Source organism: Scyliorhinus canicula, chromosome 1, assembly GCF_902713615.1.
Source record: "Scyliorhinus canicula chromosome 1, sScyCan1.1, whole genome shotgun sequence".
NCBI classification, from domain to species: Eukaryota; Metazoa; Chordata; class Chondrichthyes; order Carcharhiniformes; family Scyliorhinidae; genus Scyliorhinus; species Scyliorhinus canicula.
This window is the reverse complement of record NC_052146.1, coordinates 217789777-217809211: the sequence shown is the minus strand read 5'-3', so window position 1 is coordinate 217809211 and position 19435 is coordinate 217789777. Positions and strand designations below refer to the sequence as shown.

Genomic DNA, 19435 nt, shown 5'->3' with positions numbered 1-19435 from the left:
CCACCCCTCACAATTCCATTCCATTTTTTGGAGGCCCTCAAAAAGCAATCACCAATGGTTTGATTGCCAATGTAAACAACAGCAGGGACATAGGCATCCCTGTCTCGTCCCTCTGTGCAGACTGAACAACCCCAAATCCATGTTGTTCATTTGAACACTAGCAGCCGGTGCTTCATATAACAGCCGGACCCACGATGCAAACCCAGGACCAATCCCAAACCGCTCCAGAACAGAGAACAAGTAGCTCTATTCGACCCTAACAAACGCCTCTTCAGCGTCCAAAGACACAATAATCTTTGCTTCTGGTCCCATCATCGTTGGAAGAATGACATTAAATAGCCGCCTCATGTTGGATGACAGTTTTCTGCCCCTCACAAACCCAGTGAGGTCCCCCCCCCACCACCCCCACTACCTCTGGGAGGCAGGGCTCCAATCTCAACGCTAAAAGTTTCGCATCCACATTAAGCAAAGAGATTGCGGGGTCCTCGTCCTTCCAAAGGAGGGAAATGGATGCCTGCCTCAATGTCTCTGGAAGGGAACCCTGCGCCAATGAGTCATTAACAGGCCCAGCACCAATGGGGCCAGCTGGTCCACAAACTTCTTCCAACATTCTACCGTGAACCCATCAGGCTCCAGCGTCTTCCCCACCTGCACCTTATCCAGAGTTCTGCGGACTTCCAATCCCATCGGCACACCCAATGTCTCCCACAACTCATCCTCCACATGAGGAAACTCCAAGCCCTCCAAAAACTCAACCAGCTCCAGCTCATCCTCTGAGAGCTCTATAAAGACCTTCATTAATTTTCTCTGGGGTAACGACCAAATCACCTCCAGAATCACGTACCTGCACAATCTCCCTGGCAGCCTCTTGCTGCCTTAACTAATGCGTGAACAGTTGGCTAGCCTTCTTCCCATGAATATACCATTCCCTTTAAGCAGCTCCGTTGTTGCACCAGCAGGCCTGTGGACAGTAGGTCAAACCACATTTGCAGCTTCTTCCTGCACGCCAAGAGCTCTGGCGTTGGACCACTCACATACTCCCTTATCCACATCCAGAATTTCATCCACAACCTCCTGTTCTCCCTATCCATATATGACTTGTACGAGATGATTTGCCCCCTTAATCACCAGCTTTGATGCCTCCCACACCATGGAAGATGAGACCATCCCATTCTCATTCCATTCAATGTAGTTCTTTACGCTCCCGAAAACTTCGCACATAACCTGAGGTCCAATAACAGACCCACATCCAGACTCCAACCCGCGCATTGCGCTTGACCTTCTCCAACTTTAAATCCACCAGATGTGGTGCGTGGTCTGAAATAACCAACACCGAGTACTCCACACTCTTCACCCCAGGTAGCAAAGTCTTACCCATCAGAAACAAAATCGATAAGCAAATACACCTTATGTTCCGGCAAATAGAATGAAAACTCCTTTCCCCCGGGTGCATAAACCACCTTAGATCCGCCACTCCTGTCTCTACCATAAATGCTGTTACCACCTTCACTATCCCCGAAGGGACCAGTGACATGGGCCTGGAGTGGTCCAACTTTGGATCCAAAATGCAATCGAAATCCACCCCCCCTAGAATCAGCTGGTGTATGTCCAGATCCGGAATAGCAACCAACAACCATCTCATAAACTTGACATTGTCCCAATTCAGGACATATATATTCACCATCAACACAACCCTTCCCTCCAACCTGCCCGTGACCATCACATACCGACCCCAGAATCAGCCATGACCACAACCGCTTGAAAACGGACCCTCCTGCTAAGCAGAACTGCCAACCCCCATGCCCTGCTGTCAAACCTCGAGTAAAAAAACATGACACCCAGGCTTTCGGCAACCCGCACCCGCTGGTAAGTTTCCTGTCAGAACACTACATCGGCCCACATCCCTTTTAAACAGGAAAAAACACTTGCTCACTTCACAGGCCCCCAGGCCCTGCACATCCAGGTGACCAATCTCTTTTTTTAATATAAATTTGGAGTGCCCAATTCATTTTTTCCAATTAAGGGGCAATTTAACATGGCCAATCCACCTACCCTGCACATCTTTGGGTTGTGGGGGTGAGACCCACGCAAACACGGAGAGAATGTGCAAACTCCACATGGACAGTGACCCAGAGCTGGCATCGAACCTTGGACCTCGGCGCCACAGTGACCAATCTCATCCCCCACTCCCTCGAGCCAGCCATTTGCTCTCTAGTGCAATATCCCTACCCAAATGGGTCCCAGGCCCATCTGGGATGGCCACCAGCCCCACCCACAGGGCAAGATGAAGAAGAGTCCCTGGTCACTGTCAGTTCACCCCCTCTCCCCCCTTGGTCCCCTACTCCCCTCCAGGCCCTCAGACTACCTGGTGCCACCGCCCTCCCCCTCATCCACACAAACACCAAACTATAGCTAGACCCATTGCACTCCTCCCAACCTAGTCCAACAGACCACTGCCTCTGTTCTCCCCACTCCATTCCTGTTTGCTAGCCTCCCCTCTCCCCATCCCTAGCAAGGTGGATCCTTAACATAGCCCCTCAAACAACAGCCAATACATCCCTTCTCCCCCAACTGTACCCAAACCCCAACAAGATCAACAAACCTCTCTCCCCTCCAAGAGAAAAAATAACCAAAGGAACACATACAAATCTCATTTTACAACCACCCCCTTCCCCCAGCAGAGCAAAAGTAAAATTGTGGTAAAATCCGCAACATATCTATATCATACAAACACCTTCACACACCGAGTCCAAAATAGCTGTCCCAAATTCTTCTCTTGGATGTAGGCCTCCGCTTGCTCCGGAGTGTCAAAAAAGTGATAATTCAAATCTATTGTAACCCATAAACACACCCTTGTTATAAAACACTGCCTTCGCCCTAAAGAAGGCCGCACCCCTTCACCAATTCAGTCCCATTATCTTGATATATTCGGCCCAGCCAATATTCCGAATTTTTTTCGCCCACTGCAAGACCCTCTCCTTCCTTTGATAATTATGGAAGTGAATTATCACTGCCCGTGGTGGCTCATTCGGTCTTGGCTTTTGCCTGAGCGCCCAATGTGCTCTGTCCAATTCCAGAGGGCCGAATACTTTGTCCCCTCCCACCAGCCGAGAAAACATTTTGGAGAAATGCTGGGTCGGCTTCAAGCCCTCCGCTCTCTCTTGCAGCCCCACCAACCTGAGGTTTAACCTCCATGACCTATTCTCGAGGTCCTCCACTTTAAGTCTCAGGCCTTTATTGCTTTCCACCACCATCAGTAACTCTGCCTCCACCATGGCAAACCGATCCTCGTACCTCAACAAGACCTCCTCCACCCCTTTTAGCGCTTTGCCTTGTGCCTTCACCATGTTTGAAGTACACACCAACTGGTCATGGATTGGGCCCAAAGCCTCTTCAATAGTGACTTTAAAAGATTCCTTAATTTCCTGGCCCTGCCTCTCAAACTGCCTGCCCATTTGTTTGCTGAACTTTTCAAGCTCCATTACCACCGCCAATGTGTCTGATGTAATGGACGCGGTGGCCATCTTCCCTCCTTCACCTTCCTTCAACAGGTTTCTCTCCTGAGCCTTTTTAATACGGAGCTTCTTTGTCAACGATTTCAACATACCCCGTCATTTGCAAGGGTAGACATCGACCATTATCCTTTGTTTCCTGTTACTAAGCCAACTTTTTATCCAGTTTGCCACTCACCCTGTATTCCATGGGCTTTACTTTCTTGACCAATCTGCCATGTTGTTTCCTGTCACTGAGCTAATTTTGGATCTAACCTAGCACCTTCTCCTGTATCCTCATGAAGACTTACTTTTCTGACCAATCTGCCTTGGGTAATTTTGTCAAGTGCCTTATTGAAATCCAAGTAGACAATATCCACTACACTACCCTCATCTGTCCTCCTCGTTACTTCCTTAAAAATTCTATTGTTAGCAAGACATGATCTTCCTTTAACAAAACCATGCTGACTATCCATGCTTTTCTAAGTGACAGATTATCCCGTCTCTCAGAATTATATCCAGTAACTTGCCCACCTTAGCTGCTTTTGATGTGGTGAGGGGCCATCGCTCATACCAAGTTTGTTTATAAACTTTGTGATTGGCATCAAAGCAGTGTAATGGAGATGCATTCAAGTAATGAAGGGAAAGATCAATAAACAATGCACCAAACAGCTGTCTCTGGAGTAATTAAACTGTTAATCACTTACTAATGCAAAGTATTGCCATGTGAAATTGAATGGAAGATCTGCATTTCAAAGACTGTCAATGGATATCAAGCCCTTTGAAGTGTACTGGGCTTTTGAGGAAGCCGCTGACACTTACAATAGCTGCTGCTTTAAACACTTTTCTCTGAGGCAGCAGATGTTAAGAAAGGGTAAGTAAAAATGTTGTGATTTTTCACCCTACAGCTTGAACTCTTCAGCTTTCAGGCAGGGGTCTCTGTTAGGGGGAGGGGAGGGGGCTTCTCTGTTAGGACAGGGTCTCTGCTAGGAACATAGGAATTAGGAGTAGAAGTAGGCAATTCAGCCCTTCGAGCCTGCTCCCCCATTCAATCAAATCATGGCTGTTCTCTTCCTGGACTCAAATCCACCTCCCTATCTGTTCCCCATATCTCTTTAACCCTTTTGTTAAAATCAGAAATATATCTAACTCCTTCTTGAAACATTCAATGATTCCACCGCACTATAGGGCAACGAGTTCTAATTCACCACCCTCTGCGAGAAGTAGTTCCTCCTCATCTCAGTTTTTAATCTACCTCCTCCCAACCGATATCTGCCACCTCTCATTCTAGATTGCCCCACAAGGGGGAACATTTGGTCAACGTTTACTTTATCAGTCCCTTTTGGTATCATATACCTGGATCAGATACCCTCGCATCCTTCTAAACTCCAGCGAGTATAAGCCCAAACTGTTTAATCTCCCTCACACGGCATTTCATCCCTGGAATCAATCTGGTGAACCTCATCAGAACTGCCTTCAATGCCACCACATCCTTCCTCTAATAAGGAGACCAAAACTGGACAGAATACTCCAGATGTGATCTCACCAACACCCAAACAATTGGGGTTGTTGGGGGAGGGGGGAATTAGTCTCTGCTGGAGGGGGTCGGTCTCAGCTGGAGGACGGAAGGGGGTCTATTGCAGTGTTTTTCAAGCTTTCTTTCCGGGGTTTACCATGTTTACCAACCGGTCAACCTTCGGGACCCAACCCGGCCAACCATCGTGACCCACGCCGGCCGACCTTCGCGGCCCACGCCGGCCAACCTTTGCAGCCCAACATTTTCTCTTATCTAGTTTGTTGCTGACAAAAATGGAGGGAATGGTTTTGGGTCCCTTTGGTCCCAATGGTCCCGTGGGCCCCCTGAACTTGGAAAAAAAAGGCTGCAACCATATAAGAAAAATGCAGCCGCACTGCGCATGCGTGTCCGATCATCGGTGCGCGTGCGCATTGTTTTGTGCATGCGCACCCATGATCGGATATGCATGCGCAGTGCGGCCGAATTTCTTTTTATCTGTTCCTGGCCATTTTGAAGGCCATTCGCAGCTGGCATTATTAAAAGCCAGCTGTTGCACGCGGATTTGCGCGATTGGGAGCGCCGCAACAGACGGTTCCGCGACCCTCCCGATTCCCGTCCGCAACCCACCCGCAGGTCGCGCCCCGAGTTTGACAATGCCTGGTCTATCGCAACGGGACAGGGTCTGCCTCTGTTGGAGGGGAGGGGTCTCTGCTGGGGGGGGGGAAAAACGGTCCCTGCTGTGGTGGCGGGAGAGGCAGTCCCTATTGGAGGGGGCAGTCTTTACGGGGGGGGGGGGTCACTGCTGGGGGAGGGGGTCTCTGCTGGAGTGTTGGTCTCTGCTGGGGGCAGGGTCTGACCTTCGTGACTCACGCCGGCTGACCTTTGCGGCCTCTGGTGGAGGGGAGGGGTCTCCGCTAGGTGGGGGAGGGGGTTGTCCCTGCTGTGGGAGTGGGTGGGGGGGGGGGGGGAGAAGAGAAGAGGAGAGGCGGTCCCTGTTGGAGGGGGCAGTCTTGACAGGGGGTCTCTGCTGGAGAGGGGTCTCTCCTGGGGTGGTGGTCTTTGCTGGGGGAGGGGTCTGACAGGGTGCTGAGGGGGACATGATTTGCATTTTGGACATCTTCTGATGAATGGTGGGGGGCCACCTCTGTTACGCACTGAACCCCTTGGCCCATCATGGGGTATTCTCCCACCGACGCAGGACATGTAGCTTGCTACCACTGCCGACAGTCAACAGAAGCATCGGAACGGGATCAACACCCTTTCTTTTCTGGATTTCACTGGGCACACAAGCTGTCCCAAATTGGGAAATCCTAGATTGAAGAGTTCACATGGAACCCACTGCTCAATGCTTCATTACAATGGAACCCTCAGAGGCAAATGCCCTGGAGCCTCAAAACTGGTCTAAACTAATTTTGCCCTACTGAACTTACATTTAGTAGCCTGAGGTTTATAATCCACCACCTACTCTGATTTTACATCCATAGTATGGTCCAAAAAGTTAACACCAATTTTTAGTTATTTTTAGTGCTAATGTTCCACTTTATAATCATGTAAATTCAGAAAAATATTTATGCTCAAGAATGACATACACCAAAGTAACGTATTACTCCAGAATTGGTAAAAGATTACAATTTTTCTGGTCGTCATAACTCAACTGAGTGCATTTTTTATAACTTTAAGTCTCGGGTGAACAAAATGTATTTTTGAGGATTTGTTCAAAAGTCAACTTGCACTTTCTGAAACTAACATCCATTTCAATTGTTCTTGTAGAATCCAGGGAATGATCTTAGAATGAAACTTCAACTTAAATTAATGTTATTTTTTTTAATGCATATCTAAATACTTGGATACCTTTGTAAAAAGAAGTGTTGTCTACTGTCTTTATAAATGATTTTGACAGTTTAGCTGATATGAAGTATAAAAGGCACTATTATGTATGCTATATTATTTGTAACTGCAAAGCTAAACCTGGAAAGGTTCAATTAAATTAAATTAACGACTCAAGATAATCAGTGAAGTATATACCTGACAAAAGTTCTTGCTCTTCCATTTGCTCAGCACACAACGGCTGCACTGCAGTAGTTCCTGAAGGACAAAAACACAGATGGCTATGTCAGATGCATACATTGTCACCAATGGTTAAAGTGTTTCTGATTTCCAATCAGAAGAGATTAGCATCCTTCGAAAACAAAGATGCAACTGTTTGAGAACATGCCACTGCACTAGAGCCTGGTTGTGATCTTTGTGCAGGTTGATCCTTTACAAAAATTAAAGTTGCTGAAAGATGAATAAAGAAGCACAATTGTTTACTGCCAACTTTGTAACCAGGAAGCTACCTCAAACTCCTTGAGGGTGTCTCGAAGTTTATCTGGGCGTCTATTCTTGGGAGCCCACATGTATTCACGAGCTGACAAAAAACAAATGTGAACAGATTTTTTATTATAATGAGAATTATACCACACAATTTATCCAATTAATTCCATTATTATATACATAATATTTAATCAGAACTCTCGAGTCATCCAGGATTTAAGAACACCAGTAAAAAATTATCAAATGAAATCAGTAAATAAAAACAAAATCTGTAACCAGAGGATAAACTGGCAAAAAAAATCCAGGGAAATAAGAAATTTTTTCTTTGAACACAGTGAATCATGATCTGGAATGCACTGATTAAAAGGATGTTTGAAAGCTGATTCAATAGCAATTTTCTGAAGTAAATTGTATGCTACTTGGAGAAAAATCTTTCGAGTGATGGACAAAGCTGGGGACTGAAAACAAGGGCTGGCAGAGGAACAATGAACTGAATGGCCTCCTTCTGCACGGTGTGATTCTATGAATCAATGCTCAAATAATCTGGAAATGTATAATTTACCGAAGTACAATATACTAAAAAATTATTTTTAGCTGTAATGCAGTGTATAAGCAGGGCAGAATTCGGAGGCCAGGCTTTCCATTTTTATTGGAAATTATAAAGCTTAAGAAATGTCTATTCTTATTCACAATTAAGAATAACCAAATTTGGGGAATGTATGGTTTGGAAACATGGGAATAGAAATTGGCTCACACCCATATCACGTATTGCTCCCAGTTCAGTGCACACTGCCTTCACCGAAGAAACTGGTGGCAGGACCATGCTAAATTAGATGGCCAGCCTCGTCTGTTTCTTATCAGCGAGTCTCAGGCACCAGTTGGGGTTCCAGTTGCACATTCTCACTATTCCTTTGGCAAAGAAGTTTCTCCCGAATTCCTTATTGGATTTATGAGTGACTATCATCACTTACTAGCGAAGTTCACGTTTGGTGCAGTTATATGTTAAATTTTGCTAATTGGAATGAATGAACGCACTCATGGGATGTCTCAAAACTATTAAATACTATTCAATGCTATTTATTATTTGTTAGTCATTTATTTAAAAAGTGTTTGCTTCCATTCTTGAAAATAAATCATTAAGATAGCCACATCTTCTACCTGTAGATTGTTTGCTTTCTATTTGATTCAGGAGAATATTTAGGCAGAAGGGCCTAGTAAAGATATGACTTGCATATTTAATATGACATCTTCTTTAAGACGATATTCTATTTCCAAGGGGAATGGGAAGATTAGACGACTAGCATTTGGTGTACTTTTTGTCAGCACTTTGCTTTTTTCCAAGGTGCTCGCTCTACTGAAGAAAGGGTTGTTAAAACTATGTAGAGGAAATACGTTCATGCTTGCGAGAAATTATGGAAGAACATTTACATCAATTATTATGATCTTAAATGACATTCAGTCATCTACCACATTACTCACCCTCTATCATATGCTGCTTCTCTTCTAGGTAACAGCAGTCTGATGGTGACACTAAATGGATTTAAGATGAGAGAAATGAAAATATACAAATTATTTTAATGATGGCACAGGTTAACACAAAAAATTAGTTCAAACAGTGAGTTGTTAGAATGTTACATTACTATGAATCTCAAATGCAGAATAGAAGCAAAGTCTGTGTAGGGCCAGTACCACACTTGACAAAAAGGCACTGAAATTTAACTTTGAGAGTGTGTTAGAGGCGTCGTAATGAGTTGATTACTCGCTAAACACATCACTTAATTCACTGTGCATTTTGCACTTTCAGCAAAGTTGAATTTTATCCCCAAAAGGTGTTCACACAGACGTCCACTTTAACCTGGTCTAGAATAAGAAACAATCTTAAATAGAAGGGCATGTTCTTCATTATTCAGCAAGTAATGACAAAAGACTACTTTTCTGCATTCCTATCAGTTGGATTCCGACGCCCTCTGCTGGAATTCTGGTGTTTAACTATGGAACCTAGTATTTAACTATTAGATTATTCACATTTTTAGCAAAGTAACATGTATATCAATATGAATTTGTGCCTACCTGCCTCTCTCTTATCGTAGTATTGGTAGGTGCCAACATCTGTATCTGTTGTATGATATAAAACAGAAAATAAGTTAAATTTAAAAGTTGCCAAAACATTATTTTGATATTAAAAGGTCAAGAATCTTAGATGCTTCGGTTTGTATATAATAAAAATAGTACAGTGCATACTGTCATTAATCTGCCTGGAGACATCAGTACACAGTATTCAAAGAGCCTCAATTCTTGGGAACCTATATATGCCAAAACATAGTGATAATGGGAATTTCGCAATAATGTAAATATATCCCCAATAAGACCCTCTACAGGCCTAACTTAAAATATCTGGGGCTAGATTCTCTGGCTCCCCAGCCATGTGTTTCTCAGCGGCTTGCCATTCGCTGGTGCAGAATTCTCCCGCCGCTTGTCAATGGGATTTCCCATGAAAGCCACCCTACATCGCCGGGAAACCCGCGGGTGGGGATGCACTGCCGGTGGGAACAGGGAATCCCAGCGGGCAGAGAATTCCAGTTCTAATGTGTAGAAATTGGATTCAACACCCTGGAACACAATTTAGCTTGAATATCTAAATTACTATATATAATTTTTTTTTAAATATCTCAAATTTTGTAAAGTTATACAACCTTTGGTAAATGGGACAGTTTCTTAACTCAGCATTTGCTTTGTTAAAACTTTTCATAATTTTTCTTTTCTGTTTTTTTTCTGTAAAGCCTGAAATAATTTCCAATCTGATTGTTGTATCCTGCTGTAATTCCAGAACAGCAACCAATGAAATTCTTAATGCAATGAAGTGACAACTTTCTCAAGTTGAAGATATCTTAAAAGTAGTTTAAAGGTGAGTTTTATTGACTAGAAGATCCTAAATTTAATTCCTAGTTGTGCTAACTTAACTGATCTCACCAAAGTAACAGAAGCATATTGCTACTGACATCAATACCCTTAGTGGAAGGGGAAATCTGTCCCTGTACCCACTCTTAATTACTATTCAAGTAATTCCCATTGAAAAGTGTATGTGGGGACTAGACTGGGCTCAGTCATGCATCTTCTCTGCTGCGTACCTGAAGTCCAGGTACAGCTGTATGGATATCACTGTTGGATATCGTTTGGTCTCATGAAAAATGCCATATGGTTGAGATGCTGGACTATACTTTACTAAGAGTCAGTGACTTTTGGGAGATCTCCACATTGAGAAAGTGAAAAAGGGAGCATAGCTGCAAACTAAATAATATTTGCTATTATATACATGCTGGATATAGATGCAGATTCAAAATGGTATAACAATCCAGAAAAAATGATATAAGATTCATTAGTTTTACATTTTCTGTTAGATACAGCAGTAAAGCTTTTCTTTTAAACAGAATTTTCTAAACATCCTTTAACAATTTGCAGGTCTTGGGGGGAACTTCCGGTGACGGTGGGCGGGAGGCAGCCGCGCGTTGGAGGGCACCCCGTTCGGGAACGGCATTGTCGGGGATTGACGCCCGGTCCTAGGGGCAGTGAAGGCGGTGAAGGCCAGGAGAAAGCAGGGATATGTCGAGGACCAGCAAAAAAACAGCTGTGAAAACAGCTGATAGTCCGTCAGGGAATAGAAAGGTCATCGCAGGGTCACCAAGGAAAATGGAGGCTGGAGCACCAGGTGAGGCCGCATTGCTTACGGCTGAAGAAATGACTAAGGTGATGGCTGTGGAATTCGAAAGGCAGTTTACAAAATACATGGAGACAATGAGGAAGGAGATGAGGGAGGTTTTGAGTGTGCTGGTGGAGGAGGCGATTTCCCCGGTGATGACGGTGGTTGGGCGAGCGCAGTGGCGGACGTGCGGAAGCAAGGGGAGGCGCTGAAGGAAGTGGAGGAGACATTATTGCAGCACGGTGATCAACTTACCTCGATAGGGAAGGAGATGTGGAAGGTGATAGAGATTAAACAAGGATCTACGAGGGAAAATGGAAGACCTGGAAAACAGATCCAGGAGACAGAATTTGAGGATTGTGGGGCTGCCCGAAGGAGTTGAAGGGCCGAGGCCGACTGAGTATTTTGCTGCGATGCTGGTGAAACTATTGGGGGAGGGGGAGGATCCCTCCCGATATGAATTGGATCGGGCTCATCGGTCGTGGAGGCCTGTACCAAAGGCGAGTGAGCTGCCAAGGGTAGTGACTCTGTGCTTCCGTAGGTACAGTGTGAAAGAGAAGGTCCTGTGCTGGGCCAAGCAGAAGCGGGTGGTGCAGTGGGCTGGAGCTGGTATGCGTGTATACCAGGACTTTACAGTGGAGCTGGCGAGGAGGCGGGCTGCTTTCAACCGGGTGAAGTGGGCACTGTACATTAGCAAGGTGCAGTGCGGCATTGTATATCCAGCGAAGCTGAGGGTGACTTACAAGCTCAAGGGATTTGTATTTTGGAACGGCGGAAGCAGCAGAGGAGTTTGCGAAGGCAGAAGGACTGTGACAGAACTGAAAAATTGAGAAATGGCCATGTGTCGATGTAACCTCATGACTGTATTTTCTTCTTTTTGTTTTGTTTTACTGCGTGTTGGTGTATTATAGGCTAAAGGAGCCAATGTTGTATATATTTGGACAAGGTACGTGCTGGGCCTGTCACTCGAAGTGAGGGCTCTTTGGGGTGTAAGTGGATATGCAGGGTTTGTGTGCTAAAAGGGGATTTCTGGGCTTTCCTAGGGCCGGGCAAGGGGGAAAGGGACCCGGGAGGGGGCCTCCACGCGGCCGGTTTAAACTGGCCAGTGAATGGGAGTGAGGTGGGGGGAGGGGCTGCGGCCATCGGAGCCTGGCAGAACAGGGTCCGAGGGGGTCTAGCCGGGGTGGAAAGTTGGGGGGAAGGAACCAAGGTTAGGGGCAGGAGTTTTACAAGAGGCAGTGGACGGGAGGACTTGGGGGGAGGGGGGGTTTTACAACTCTTGGGTATCATGTACGGCACTGTTTCAGAGGTTGGGCGGCGTTAAGTGTGTATGGGGGGGGGGTAGTGGACTCTATGGCAGGGGTGGGCAAACTACGACCCACCAAAGGTCTTTATGCGGCCCACCAAGTCATTAAAAAAAAAAATTTAAAACAAATTTTTTTTTTTTTTTAAAAGGCTAATGGGGGGGGGGGGGGGGGGGGGGGGGCTGTTGGGTTACTTACTGGTATAGGGTGGATACGTTGACTTGAGTAGGGTGATCATTGCTCGGCACAACATAGAGGGCCGAAGGGCCTGTTCTGTGCTGTTCTGTTCTATGTTCTATATGAGGCGCCCAGAATCATAACCGGGTGAAGTAATTATTTTACTTAATATACTATGCGGCCCTTTAAAATTGTGAATTTCTGAATGTGGCCCTTGCACGGAAAAGTTTGCCCACCCCTGCTCTATGGTGACCACGGGCGGTCCCGGACTCCCTTTTTCTTCTTTGTTTTTTGTTTCCACCGTGGGAGGGTTTGCTTTATTGGATGCATATATTGACAGTGGGCTGTTGTTTGGGGTGGTGGGAGGATGGGATCGTTGTTATTGTTAAGGGGATTGATTTTGTCTTTGTTACCGTTTACTGTCTATGGGTGGGGTGTAAATTTTAAAGGAAAATGTGAAAATGGAGAATAAAAACATTTTTAAAAAACAATTTGCAGGTCTTGGTTCACATTACACCTATAGCGAAGCCAACGGGTGGTATTCTCCGCTAAGGCCAAAAGTCACGGATGCCGTCGTGAACTCGGCCGTGGTTCACGACGGCCTCGGGGCCCGCTCCCCGCACCTAATTCACCCCCACCCGGGGGGGCTAGGAGCGGGCCCCCGTCATTCCCGGCCGCGACCTCGGCCGCCAGAAATGACGCGCGAACGGCGCTTTTCATGATGTCATCCACGCATGCTCGGGTTGCTGGTTCCAACCCGCGCATGCGCGGATGTCATCACCGCGCAGACGGCATGAACCAGAGCATGCGCGATGCCGTCTTTCTCCACCGCTGCCCGGCAAGACGTGGCGGCTTGATCTTGCCGAGCGGCGGAGGGGAAAGAGTGCGTCCGTTTTGGACGCTGGCCCGACGATCGGTGGGCACCGATCGCGGGCCTGTCCCCTCCGGAGCACAGTTGCAGTGCTCCCGTCCAAATCGGGCCCCTAGATGCCCCAAACGGGCATCTGGCGCCCGTTTCATGAATGCAGCGACCAGGTGTGGTTGCTGCCGTAGTGAAACGGGCGTGAAGGGCCAGCCGCTCGGCCCATCGGGCTTGGAGAATCGCCAGTCGGCGTGAAAAACGGCGAGCGGCGATTTTTCCGAGGGGGGGGGGGGGGGGGGGAGAATCGCGGGGGCGCCAGGCGGGGCGTAAAAAATGTCGGGAGGCCCTCCCGCGATTCTCCCAGGTCCCAGGCCGCGTGGGGAGCGGAGAATTCCGCCCCATAATTCTGCTGACTAGTTGTTCAACAAACATAAATCAACATTTAGTTTCCTTAATGTGAAAGTGGTGAAAATTAAGAAATGCAATTTACATCTCAATTTTTGCTACTTTATTATAATCTATCAAAAGATAAATTCAATTTAAATGAACACAAAATAGGTGGCATAACTAACGATATCACCATTCAACACATAATACAGCAGAAGAACATAGGCATGAAAACTCTGATGGCAGGAATAAAACCATTTAAAATCAAAAGTTTGAAAAACAAGGCAGAGTTCAATTACCCTTTACTTGTAAAGTATTCTTCATAGACCACAGGTGCAGCTCGGTCAGGCAAAAAGACATCTGATGGCAGATGGAACTCAGCTCTGTCAAAGTAAGAAACAACCTAATGTGTGAAAACTAATTAGCCTCCATTAAGTATAAAATTAAACATCTCTCCAAGTGGAATTGCAAAATGGTTCCTCATTAACCATATTTTAAGATAAAAATGTGTCAATAACCTAGGGACAAGCACACATTAGCACATTAGCCTTCCTCCCCATTAGCTGAAAAAAAATCAGGAAAGGAACAGCAGTTTCCTTTCCCTCACAGGGCTCGCTGCTATGTAGCTGAGTCTACTGGGGAACCCCAGAAGGCAGCGCTGTTTGAGAAACCCATTAACCAATGACTCAAATTCCTTGTGCTATATTTTGTAATACTTTGCATTAGGGAGAAACTGCAAGTTGTCAGTTTTACAGTTGAATTTCTTAATAATGCATTTGCTACCCATTTTAAAAAGATTTTAAAAATTCTCCTTTTTCACATTTTCTCCCAAATTTATACCCACCAACAATAAACAATAATCAGTAACGAATACAATGTCAATCCCCATATCAACAACAACAATCCCACCCTCCCACCAAACCCCCAAACAGCAGCCCGCATGTTAACATAAACAAATAATAAAGGGGAAACAGGAATCATCCATAGTCATCATTAACATATACAGTCCCCCCTCAAGCCTCCCAAACCCCCCTCCAATGTTCGATGTAATCCAATTCTTGAAAGTGAATGCATTAGCTACCCATAAGAAACTATTCTTTAATCCTGATTCTGTTTTATAATGCTATTTTCCAATTATGAATAGGGTAGTTGGAAACTCTGATGAAACCTCAGCAAAGCACCTGCAACTCACCTTTGTGTATCACTGGTAGAAGTGTATTGGAACAATAGTAAGTGGTTCTACAACAGGGTTTTCCAAAGTGTGGGTCATGACACGTGGGTGCGACATGGTCGGGTGTCAGGAGGGTCACAGAGCAATCAGTCACAGCAACCCGTAGTGGTCCTGATCACGGGAGAAGCACCCAACAGCCACAACTGCCATTTTTATTGAGAATGGTGGCCACTGCCACCTTTAAACAAGAACGAAATTAGACTGTGTGCAGTCTTCTGTCCATAAGCAGCAGCAGTGAGTAGGCCACGTACCCTGTACGTACATTTGATATCAAGTGCCTTCGATATGTATGATCTTTTGTTGCCAAATCACGGAGAGATTTTTCCCTTTTCTAGCTGCTGGCAAGCAAGGCAAGAGGACTGTGAAGATTAATTGTTTTGTTATAAGAAAGAGATAACCAGAAACACAAATAGGCAGAATATCTACTGGCCCGGATCTTACTTCTGAATCTGCTGGTGAGAGCTGCCCAGGAGAGTCCAGGCAGGACAGAGCAGTGCTAGTGTTAGCTCTGCACAAAGCTCCAAGGCTTCTGGTTAACAGCCTACAAAGAAGAAACATAACTCTGAACAAAGCTGTATAAAGATGATTTCTTGAGGTATTGTTTAGTCAACTGCGCCAATGCAAAGCCCATGTGTATTATATGCAAGGAAGTACTGGCAAATGAGAGAGGTTTCAGAATTTGAAGGAAAAGTAGTGGTTGAAAAAGTAATTTTGAGGTTGAGACCTTGGAGTCAGTTATTAACTTCCAGCTGGCTCTGAATGAAAAGTCTACACTGCTGTACCCGAGCTGTGACAGCACGTTAAAAACACGCCAAAAGCCCATGAGGCTGTCAGCATTCTGGAATAGCATCTCCTATGAGTATCCAGTGCTGAATAAAACACGCATTTTATTGTCATTGCCCTTCACCATGAGCTACATGTGCGAGGTTGGATTTTTCTTTTGCATAAATACAAAGATGGCCCAAAGGAACTAACTGAACTCTGCACCTGTCCTCCTTTGAACCTAATTGGAGTGATATTGTGAGGACCAAGCAAGCTCCCCTTTCGCATTCAAGGTAGGCAAACATAGGAACATAAGAATTAGGAGCAGAAGTAGGCAATTCAGTCCTTCAAGCTTGATCTGCCATTCCATCAGATCATGGCTGATCTCTTCCTGTTCCTCATATCTCTTTAATCTGTTTTTTTATCAGAAATATATCGTTCTCCCTCTTGAAACTATTCAATGATTCGCACTCCACAGCACTATGGGGCAGCGAGTTCCACAAATTCACAACCCTCTGCGAGAAGTAGTGCCTCCTCATCTCAGTTTTAAATCTACCGCCTCTCAACCTACATCTTGTTCTCAATTGCCCCACAAGGTGGAACATTTGGTTGACGTTTACTTTATCAATCCCTTTTAGTATTTTATATACCTCGATCAGATCCCCTCTCATCCTTCTAAACTACAGCGAGTATAAGCCCAAACTGTTTAATCTCTCCTCGTATGTCAACCCCCTCATCCCCGGAATCAATTTGGTGAACCTCCTCTGAACGGCTTCCAATGCCACCACATCCTTCCTCAAATAAGGAGACCAAAACCGGACACCATAGTCCAGATGTGGTCTCACCAACACCCTATACAATTGCATCAATACTTCTCTATTTTTATACTCCAGTCCTTTTGCAACAAATGCTAACATTCCATTTGCCTTTCTGATTACATTTTGTACCTGCATACAGACTTTCTGTGATTCGTGAACAAAGGCGTTCATCCCTCTGCCCAGACTCATTTTGAAAATAATTTGCCTGACTATTTTTTCGGACAAAATGGATAACCTTACACTTATCCCATTAAACTGCATCTGCCAAATTTTGGCCTAAGCTCCTAGCCTATCTATATCCGTCTGTAAACTCTGTATCTCCTCTTCACTCCCTGCTTTCCCACCTATTTTAGTATCAACTGCAAATTTTGCTATGTTACACTCTGTTCCTCTTGCAGATCATTTATATAGATTGTAAACAGTTGAGCTCTGAGGACTGAACCCTGCGGCACCCCTGCTAGTTACAGTTCGCCAGCCAGAGAAGGACCCGACCCTCTGCTTTCTGTCAGTCAGCCAATCCTCAATCCAATTTAGTATTCTACCCCCAACCCCCTGCAATCTCACCTTCTGGATCAATCTTTTATGCGATACCTTGTCAAACGCTTTTTGGAAGTCTAGATATACCATATCCACAGGTTCTCCATTTCTACCTTGCTGGTTACATCCTCAAAGAACTCAAGCAAGTTTGTCAAGCATGACTTATTCTTCATAAAATCATGCTGACAATGGTGGATTGAGCTTTGATTTCCAAATGTTCAGTCATCTCCTCCTTAGGCAGCACGGTAGCATTGTGGATAGCACAATGGCTTCACAGCTCCAGGGTCCCAGGTTCGATTCCGGCTTGAGTCACTGTCTGTGCAGAGTCTGCACATCCTCCCAGTGTGTGCTTGGGTTTCCTCCGGGTGCTCCGGTTTCCTCCCACAGTCCAAAGATGTGCAGGTTAGGTGGATTGGCCATGATAAATTGCCCTTAGTGTTGGGTGGGGTTACTGGGTTATTGGGATAGGGGGAGGTGTTGACCTTGGGTAGGGTGCTCTTTCCAAGAGCCAGTGCAGACTCGATGGGCCGAATGGCCTCCTTCTGCACTGTAAATTCTATGATATCTATGATAATGATTGATTCCAGCAACTTCCCCACCACAGTTCAAGCTAACCGGTCTGTAGTTTCCTACTTTTTGCCCCTCTCCCATTTTGAATAAGGGGCTTACATTAGCATATTTCCAACCCACCAAGGCCTTTCCAGAATCCAGGGAATTTTGAAATATCATAACCAATGCCATCCACTTACTCTGCTGCCACCTCCTTTGATACCAATGGGCGCAGGCCATCAAATTCCAGAGACTCAACTGCCTTTAGTTCCATTAGTTTATTCCATATCTTCTCCCTAGTGATGGTTAGTTCCTAGGTTCCTCTGTATTAACTGCAGTTCTTAGGACATTTTTATTATTCTTTATTTATGAAGACAGAGACAAAATATTGGTTCAGTGCATCCAACATCTCTTGGTGCCCCATTATTACCTCACCAGTATCGTCCTTTAAAGGGCCAACATTTACTTTAGCTATTTTCTTCCTCTTTATATATTTATAGAAGCACTTGATATCAGTGTTTATGTTTTCTGCTCGTTTCCTTTCGTAGTTCATCTTAGCCTTTTTGATTCTATTTTTATTAGCTTTTTGCTGACCCCTAAAGTTCTCCCAACCTCCAGATTACCACTAGCTTTTGCACACGTAGTGTGTGTCGCGAAGATAGGCCGACATGGGTCACGAAGGTCAGCTGGGATGTGACCCGAAGATCAGACGGTTGACACACGTGGGTCCCAGAAATAAAAATTTGAAAAACACGGTTCTACAACGTAGTAGCAGATATGTTCTGTTTTCAATCTTCCAGCCAGTTAGTTGTGCTGTTATGAAGCAAAAACACCAGCATGGACCAGTGGGGCTGAATCGCCCGTTTCTGTGCTGCATATTCCATGTAATTTGATATGATAAATGTCAGCCAGTAAAACTCTGCTCTTTTGTAAATAGTGCCATGGGAGCTTTTATGCCTACCTACTTAATATCGTCTGGTTAAAACATTTGTTAGAATTCCTGGGAGTGCTTTTTATTGTACTGATGAATCAATTTAAAATAAACGGGTTAGCGACCATTTTAACAAAAGCGTCACCTCCACAGAAATAGTTTGCATTTATTGGAACTAATCCAGAACTAGACTTAGTCATTAAAAGAAATTACAGTGTCATAAACATAAAATTACATTGGTTTTTACAATTCTTCACTGTAAGCTAGATAGTATTGATTCAATCCTCAAATGTTCTACGCTGTAAATTTCAACTAATGCATTTTAAATTGGTACATGCTTTTTGAGAATATGACAGTGAAAAGGTACATAAAATCTACATAAATCAGAAAGTAAAGCAAATATGTTTTCCAACTTTTGACTTGGGTCAAAAACTTTGGAACGGAGTATAAAATCACCTGGATTTGCCACACAATAACAGATTGGAAAGCTGTCGTGCTATGGTCCTAATTTGACATCCTCTGCCAGGCAGAAAGACTTTGATGTCAAGTTATTTTTTTTTTAAATCAGCAAACAAGGATCTGGGATGATAGCCTTTTAGAACACTTAAGAAGATCAGGTCAGTTATCCTCATATCCTGTTAAAATTAACTTTTCAGAACTCTTAATTCCTGCTTAAATCTCTTTTCTCCTGATACTATCAATGACTTTCAAGTTTAATAATGACTGACAAGGATGATGTTATCAGGATTTGATTGGAATGACTTTTGCTGTTTTTATGAAATGGGGAAGTAATTGAAAAGTGGAAACATAACAGATTATGTTGCAATAATCCACTCTTTTGAACACCTATCCAGACCATT

The 19435-nt window shown here is 44.7% G+C and overlaps 1 protein-coding gene across 3 annotated transcripts in view; it reads right to left on the bottom strand.

Moving 5' to 3' along the window:
- Positions 1-19435, bottom strand: part of LOC119971744 (WD repeat containing planar cell polarity effector) — a 248136-nt gene that overhangs the window by 169728 nt on the left and 58973 nt on the right. For all 3 annotated transcript variants that reach the window (XM_038807780.1, XM_038807770.1, XM_038807790.1), the window contains 5 exons: positions 14047-14130; positions 9391-9435; positions 8800-8850; positions 7344-7414; positions 7033-7092 (listed from right to left, as the gene is read on the bottom strand). In XM_038807780.1, coding sequence (XP_038663708.1) covers positions 7033-7092; positions 7344-7414; positions 8800-8850; positions 9391-9435; positions 14047-14107 — 288 coding nt within the window. In that variant the 5' untranslated portion in view covers positions 14108-14130. The remainder of the gene's footprint in view (positions 1-7032; positions 7093-7343; positions 7415-8799; positions 8851-9390; positions 9436-14046; positions 14131-19435) is intronic.